Below are 7,578 nucleotides of genomic sequence, written 5' to 3'. Positions count from 1 at the left end.
GGATCAGGAAATTGAAACGAAAAATGGTAAATATGTAGACACCTTTAAAATGGAAGTAGAAAATGATAAGGATATCATTGGAATCAAAGATTTAGATATGATATTGGAGACGGAAAATCCACCATCAACCAACATTGCCAAAATTCCACGACGCTTACACGTACACGAAAAAATAGAATCAACCAGTCACGAGTTTTTACGAACAACAGACTTTGAATACGTAAAACTATATTTTGCTTTAGGTGAAAAATACACTTCGATCGATGTTCATAAAAGTCAACAAGAAAGAGAGTTTATAGTGCATTTATCGTTTGCCGAAGACTCCATCCTTGAAGGTGGTGGTTTTATTTTTAGAGCCAAGATAAACATCGAAAAAGAAAAAATAAAATATTCCTATCATCTTAACGAGGACCATACGAAAAAAGAAATATCGTTAGTACGCGTAAATGTTTTTACTTTTAATACCCGCAAATATAATAATGCTAGACCAAACAAGCACGCTCTATATGATATTCCGTGGTTCTATTTATCGGAAATTCACTTAATTTAACGACTTAAAAAATGGAACTCGAAAGCAGACAACAATACATGATAGACAAACAAGAAGAGTTGAAAATAAAGTTGAGACAGTACAATTCATGCAGGAAAACATGGAGTAGAATCGATTCTGTTTTCAAAACAGCGAGTGTAGTTCTAACGATAGGAACAACACTTGCAACGGCCGTGACTGGTGGATTAATGGTTCCTGTACTTGTCCCAACTGTATTAGCCACAATTACTGCTATTCAAACTTCATCTTGTGGCTTGATTGCTATAGGTTTCACGAGTAAAAAGAAAGCTCATTATAAAAAGAAAACGGATATCTTGAATATGTATCTGAATCAATTGTACATCTTTTTCGAAAGATCAAGAGAAGACAAAACATAACAGTTGAAGAATTACAAGAATTCAATGAAATTTTGGACAAATTCCATACAGAAATATCAGCGGTCAAAATAAAGAAATAATCAAAAATATACACTTAAAAAAATATGATTAAAATCGAACTTGATGAAACATTGATAGAAAACGCCCTATTTTCCGATGTTATCAAGGCTATCTCTGATAAATTTAAAACATTCAAAGGACAAATTAAAATAGATGGAGAGATAGTCGAGGAAGGGAATCACGGACAATACATGTCACTCCTCGGTTTCAATGCCAAAACTTTTCACAATATCTTTTCAAATATGGACAAAAAATCCGATGCTTCCGATTGGTATTTTACAGGAAAAATAATTTTAATGAAAGACAATTTCCAAGAAATAAAAAGATCGAGAGTTGGAGGAGGAACTGATCTACTTAAAAAGATCAATGAATACGAAGGCGAAAATTGTTTGGGTCACTGTTTTATCAAATGCGTCAATCGTGTTTTGAACAAAGATTTAACGTGTAAATTTCAAGAATACATCAACGGGTTTTCAAAAGCAAATAGAAAAGGAGTGATGACTTGTGCTAGAATGAATGAATTCAACAAGAAATTTAACACTTCGTTTCAAATTTATAATCCCAAAAACAGACATTTTCACCCCAGAGACGTTCACGATGAATTAGATTGGATTTTGTACTTACACAACTCGCATTTCTGTTTGATTAGAAGAAGCCAAAAAAGTTTGGGAATTCAAGAAATAGAAGACAATTACGAACAGGTGTGGAAAACGTGTAGAGACGACAACGCAGTAACACAGGTTTCACCCCTCAAACTAAACGTGCTTTCGAGTATGAGCGATGATGCATTATTCGCTTGGGATTGCGAAACGTATTCAGTAAAAGACACGCGAAGAGCAATTCCATATTGTTGCACTTTAATTAATTTAGAAAAACTAAGGAAAATGTTAAACAGAATAAATAATCTCCTTCTAGATTTAAAGCCGTCAGATCCCATTCCAGAAGAATTTTATGATAGTGATCTATAGTGATAGTGATTTATGATAATGAATGTAGTAGAAATATTTGTAGGTACAGATTGCATCGATCAAATGTTGAAATATTTAGGTCAATATGATAGAAAGAGATTAATATTAATTTCTCATAACGGCAGTGGATTCGACAACTTGATCGTGCTTAAAAATGCAAAAAAACTAACGCATTGCCCTTTAAAAACACCCAGAGGAATTCTATCTTTTCCTTTATCTAATCCATACACAGATGAAGATTTACAGAAAAAATGGAAAAGACAGAAAGAAATAAAGGGTAATTATTTTCAACATATTAACATATTAACATATTAATTTCACGTGTTCCTATCAACACGAATCCTCTAGTTTGGCTGCATGGGGAAATTCTTCCAATCTCCCCGCGAATTTGAGAAAGATTGTCGACGTAGATATCGCTAAATACACGCAAGACAACTGGGAGGAATTGAGACACGAATGGGAACCTTACGCCAAGAGAGACACTCTCTGTTTGGGAGCTTGTTTGATAAAATACAACCAAGTCGTCGTAAACCAAAATATGCCCAATAATCTAACGGCTCCATCTTTATCTTTAAAGGGTTGGTATTATTTATATCATTACGATAAAGAAATGGTGGAAGAAGAATGGTATGAAACTACTAGAATGGTTGCGAAACATTCGGAAAAACAAAACATTGAAAAAGTTTATTCGCACACTAATCCTTTTATAAGGAATTTTATCAGACGTTCTATTAAAGGTGGGAGAGTCTCTGCTAACAGAAAATCGTTCGAAACGAACAAAATGAATGAGATCTGCGCCATATTAAAAGAATACAATGAAAGGAATAATAGATTTATTCAAAGAATACAGCGCAAGCACAAAAGACAAAACGGAGGTTCATTCGAGACTTAAAAAAATAGAATGTACTACCTAGTCATTTGGGATCATTCGTTTTATCTCACAGTAAAAAAATAATGAACAATTTCATTCACGTCATAAATGGATTTTATAAACCCGAAATATACTATACCGACACTGATAGTTTGTACATTTCATCCAAAAATTGGAAAAAACTAAACAGAGCTGGTTTGGTCTCCGAAAAAGACTATTGCAAAGGTAAAAACGATTACGGTGACGGTGGAATTATATTTGGTTTATATTTAGCACCAAAAGTCAAATACAACATCGTTTTGACTTCTGATGGTGTCTTAAAAGAAAAGAAAACGTTTAAAGGTTATTCTAATGATAAGATAAGTGTAGAAGATTACGTTCAGTTAGCAAGCGGACATGATGTGTCGAACGAATTTAATAAACCGTGGGAAAAAAGTTTCACCAATGGAGTAGTTATTCCAAATGATAAACAAACTAAAGTTTTTAGAAGTTATTTGAATAATGTTAAAAGAAAACCACCAAACAGTGAAGGAATTATGTATCCTTACAACGACAAAGATGAGTATTGTTTTGACGAAAACTATGAATTTGATGATTTCGATTATCTTACTACTCAAGAAGAGAATGAAGATTGTTTTAAATGAAGTTGAATGACAATTTCTTCGTTGCCAAAGTCTATGAACATGTTTTTACTGTCTTTGATTTCCAGATTTATATCTTTGATCATGAAAGAATTGACTGGTAAATAGGTCGTTTGAAACGGTTTCTCTATAATTCTGTATCCGATCGGCACCGTAAAAGTCGGTATGCTGTATATGATTTGGCGTTTGTGCTTGTTGAAAAATCCACCGTTGATCAAATTACAGTGAATGTTGATCACGTCGATATCGTTCTCGATGTTGGCCTTGTGCGACGCCAATGTCGATTGCGCGTATATTCGTTTATCGAACCCTAGTAACGCATTCAACGAATTTTCTACGTTGAAATCGACTTGACTGTTATTTCTCAAGATCAGTTTTATTTTGTTCAGATTCAAATTACCTTCGAATTCGATATTGTTTTTGCCGTTCACGCTTCCTGCGTATTCGGATAGGTAATCGTTGATGGCTACGTATTCGTAGCTTCCCGGTAGTAAGCTTATGGTTTCGAACGTAACTCCGTTATCCGTCGATATTTTTAGTTGATTGTTTTTTTCGATGACGTTTCTAATGGAATTGTAAACGGAGAAATACTTTAATCCCAGTTCGTACTGTTTATTGCGATCGAGTTCATACTCGTAGTCTAGAGACAATTTGATGTCTGGTTTATTCGAGGTGATAACGAATAATTGTTCTTTATTGGACATTTTTAATTTTTATTATTACATTTTATATAGTCTTTTTTAGTGATGATTTCTTTCTCCAAAAGTCGTTTTAATATGGCATTGACTTCGTTGTATTGTCTGTCCGATCGATGACCTTCTTTCATGGCCGCTAATATTATTTCTAATCTATTAAGCAATTCTTTATTGTCGTCGGATAAAAACGTTATGCCTTGTCCAGATGCCACCATATCATCGAATTCGTCTATTTCTTGTATGATTGGTGGATAATCTTCTGCATAATCGTCTGATTTCTCTTCCTCAATAACTCTTGTTATATAAAAATCAACTTCTTTCCATCTTCTTGTTTCGGGTCCTGACTTTCTTATTGCATGTAGAAATTTTGAGTATGCAACTAAATCCTTGTAATCGGCAATTTCAAAATCCTTACCATTCATTAAATCTATTAACCCTCTCGTTAATGTAAATATAAAGTCTTTTGTGTCGATTTTGAATAAAGGGGAATTTGGACTAAATATTATTCTAAATCCATTAAACAATAAACCTTGATTATCAACGTTTGGTGAAATGCTCTTTGGTAAATCTGGGTCAGGGTTTGAAAAAAGACGTTTTATATCATCTAATGTCCTAATTATAATACCATTATATTCAATCGGTTTGGGTTCTATATGAGGTGTGGGTTCTTAAAGCTCTAGAGATTTTAATATGGGTTGAAATAGAGTCTGTAGATTTTCCGTTAATCCGAGTTGTTGTAATCTGTTATTTTCAACTTGGGTCTTTATTTTATTCTTAGGTTTGATATAATCTCTATTTCTTTTTAAAAAATTATTCCAATCCGTCATTTTTAAAAAAATAAAATTAACATATATCGATCATAACTCTTTCTCCCGCAGGTTTTCTAGTATTTACAAATACATATCCATGATCATCTGGGTTTCTCCACTGAGCTTTACAAACCTTTTAAATGTATCTCTGTCCATTCCGTGATTTATATACTGAATGATTTGAGATAAATCTTTATCGTTTAATTCAAATAATAAAAAACCATTTGCATTTTTTCTAATCCATAGAATCCATCCCGTAAAAAGATTGGGATTGGTATATGCAGTGACAGTTGTGATGTCTTCCTTTGGTGAAGAATTCTTGTTGAACAGTTTGATTTCTTTGCGCTACGCAGTCGTCAAACAATATTAAGTTCTTTCGATTGCTATCAATATTAGACAAGTCTAGATCATTAACATTTTTCGTAAGAAAAACTTTTATATCCGTTGGATTCTTTCCTTCAATGTAGTTATCTATGATATCTTTTATTTCCACTTCTTCGTTTTCTTCGTAATATTGAAATAGGTCTTGAACATCTTTCTTTGGTAAATATTCCAAAGCTTTGAGGAATTGATAATACGATTGCTCTGGTGTTGTTGTGTAGATATACAGAGAATCGAAATCTAAAAGGTTTGGTGTTGTCAACATGTTAAAAGTGAGATGAGTTTTCCCAGAACCTGAACTACCGCATATACACATGAGCATTGGGTTATTAGGAAATATTTCTGAATGATTAAATTTTTTGCCCATTTTTATTTATTACATTTTCGTACCAAAAATCACCCCGTTGCCTTTATACTTTGAAAGGAAGATTCCCTCGCCCGAACGTATGTTTTTAAAAAATATGGCGTCACCCTTGTGTTTGACCTTCATTTCTCAGGTGTCGATTTTATCTATTAATTTGCTTAATCCCTCTTTAACGGTTTTCTTGGTTTCTTCGCCAAATCTTTGTCCGAATTCTTTAACCGTCCCTAATATATCTCCTATTCCCGAACCTCCTCGTGCTTCTCTTTCCATTGCCAAATTGTGTCTACGTTCTTCAGCTTCTTTTACTGCAGCTGCTTTATTGGCGTTGGCAGCTTTGACTGCGGCAGATATTCCTCCAGTAGCTGCACCAGCTGCAGTTAAACCAGCAAAGATTAAAGGTAAGAAAGGTAAAAATCCTCCTTTTTTAGTTAAATTCTCATCAATTCTTTCCAAGTCTATATCGTCTCTGACTTTGCAATGTTTGTATTTATCGATAATCCTTTGGGTTATATGCACTTTTTTACCGTTGTAAGTTATTAGAGTCGGTGAATTCGTTTCCATAGCTTCTATTATTTTCATAACTAAAGTTTCTGGTTTCATTTTTAAAGGGTGTTTTTTTATTCAATTCTTATCATTCTTCTATCTGATATTTTAATCAAATGTTTTGCTTCTTCCAGCAATAAACAGTAGCCGGTCACATCTCCTTGTGTTTTATCGATGTGAATATTTATGTTCACCCCTGTTTTGAAGAGATCTTCTTGATGAGCTGACAGATCGAAACAAAAGATTGGATGATTGAGTGAAAAATCTGTGTATTCAAACTGAGGCGTATTTCCAAACAATTCGCACATGTTTTTATAGTTTCTGTATAATTCGTTGTAATCTTTTTTTGGAAGGATCAATTGTCAAAGGTTGATTGGGATAATTATCGTTGTTCAATCTGACTTGAACTTTGCGAATGATGGGATCTTGAGTATGGTTCAATGCCACTCTGAAAATGTTGTTGTTGTTTGTCTGAGAGTCTGGCAAGTTTTTGAAACCGACCATTAGATATCTCGCTGGTTTAATGGTGTTGGTGATTGGCCACGTGGTGAATTCTCCCGTTAAAGTCATGCTACCTACCGTGTTACGACGAAGAAAAGCAATTTCGATGTCTTTGGTTAAAGTTTCCACTTCTACGGAAGGAGTAATTACCGGTATGTAAAGTTGGATATTCGTTATTTCCAATTTTGCATCTGAACCATTCTCTCCAAAGAATATCTTATCGTTGTTGATTTCTCTTTGTAAATGAATTTTATACGGTAAACCTATGGAAACCTTTCTGTGTTCCAAGAGACCAAATAAAGGATACAACTTCCAATTTACGTAATTACCCCATCTGTTGTTCTCGACGACATTGTTGTATTGAAGCGCTCGTTTTTCAAATCCGTGATTTACTCCGCGAGTCACTCTTTCCAGTGTGTTTCTAGCAACTACCCTTATCCTAGCAAGGTCTGCGTCATTTGCTACAGTTCTGATCGGTTCTTTTAAAACTTCTCCGTCACCGACATCGGGAATCCATCCCGAAACTGAATCGTAGTTTTTGGGATAGAGAACCGTTTTCAACATTGTGTCAAACTCGCCGGGGTGTTTTATGGTCTCTATCGGATTTGAACCAGCTTCCAAAACCATTTCGCTGAATAAAGACGGAAAGAAGTTGTTTTCTAAAGTCGTGTTGGTTTGTGGAATTCGATTCTGAGCGGCGTCTTTGATTTTGAAATCGCATCTGANATGGGCATCGGAAAGCAGCAACCAATTGGACAACGAATTAATTTCAAAGGTAACTCTTCCTCCGTCGTTTATTTGGGTCTTTGTCCCTACCG

General features: G+C 34.3%; 5 protein-coding genes across 5 annotated transcripts in view; 3 read left to right on the top strand and 2 right to left on the bottom strand.

The window, feature by feature from the left end:
* The window catches only part of LOTGIDRAFT_163209 (hypothetical protein), a gene marked incomplete at both ends in the record, with an annotated part of 5,151 nt that extends 4,601 nt beyond the window's left edge, over window positions 1-550 (top strand). The window contains one exon of the mRNA XM_009059272.1: window positions 8-550. Coding sequence (XP_009057520.1) covers window positions 8-550 — 543 coding nt within the window. The remainder of the gene's footprint in view (window positions 1-7) is intronic.
* Window positions 551-1,031: 481 nt separating this feature from the next.
* On the top strand, window positions 1,032-1,955 carry LOTGIDRAFT_163208 (hypothetical protein; the record flags this gene model as incomplete). The annotated part of the gene is made up of 1 exon (XM_009059271.1): window positions 1,032-1,955. One exon carries the CDS (start codon window positions 1,032-1,034, stop codon window positions 1,953-1,955), a length of 924 nt encoding a protein of 307 aa, XP_009057519.1.
* A 954-nt stretch (window positions 1,956-2,909) lies between these two features.
* LOTGIDRAFT_163207 (hypothetical protein) lies at window positions 2,910-3,470 on the top strand (the record flags this gene model as incomplete). The annotated part of the gene is made up of 1 exon (XM_009059270.1): window positions 2,910-3,470. One exon carries the CDS (start codon window positions 2,910-2,912, stop codon window positions 3,468-3,470), a length of 561 nt encoding a protein of 186 aa, XP_009057518.1.
* A 2,375-nt stretch (window positions 3,471-5,845) lies between these two features.
* LOTGIDRAFT_163206 (hypothetical protein) lies at window positions 5,846-6,277 on the bottom strand (the record flags this gene model as incomplete). The annotated part of the gene is made up of 1 exon (XM_009059269.1): window positions 5,846-6,277. One exon carries the CDS (start codon window positions 6,275-6,277, stop codon window positions 5,846-5,848), a length of 432 nt encoding a protein of 143 aa, XP_009057517.1.
* Window positions 6,278-6,571: 294 nt separating this feature from the next.
* LOTGIDRAFT_163205 (hypothetical protein) lies at window positions 6,572-7,387 on the bottom strand (the record flags this gene model as incomplete). Its single annotated transcript, XM_009059268.1, has 1 exon — window positions 6,572-7,387. The coding sequence occupies one exon, from the start codon at window positions 7,385-7,387 to the stop codon at window positions 6,572-6,574; it is 816 nt and encodes a 271-aa protein (XP_009057516.1).
* Between the last annotated feature and the right edge of the window lie 191 nt (window positions 7,388-7,578).

Source organism: Lottia gigantea (genome assembly GCF_000327385.1).
Source record: "Lottia gigantea unplaced genomic scaffold LOTGIsca_38, whole genome shotgun sequence".
In the NCBI taxonomy this organism is placed as follows: domain Eukaryota; kingdom Metazoa; phylum Mollusca; class Gastropoda; family Lottiidae; genus Lottia; species Lottia gigantea.
The sequence above is the reverse complement of the archived record's forward strand: the minus strand, read 5'-3'. Positions and strand labels throughout refer to the sequence as shown.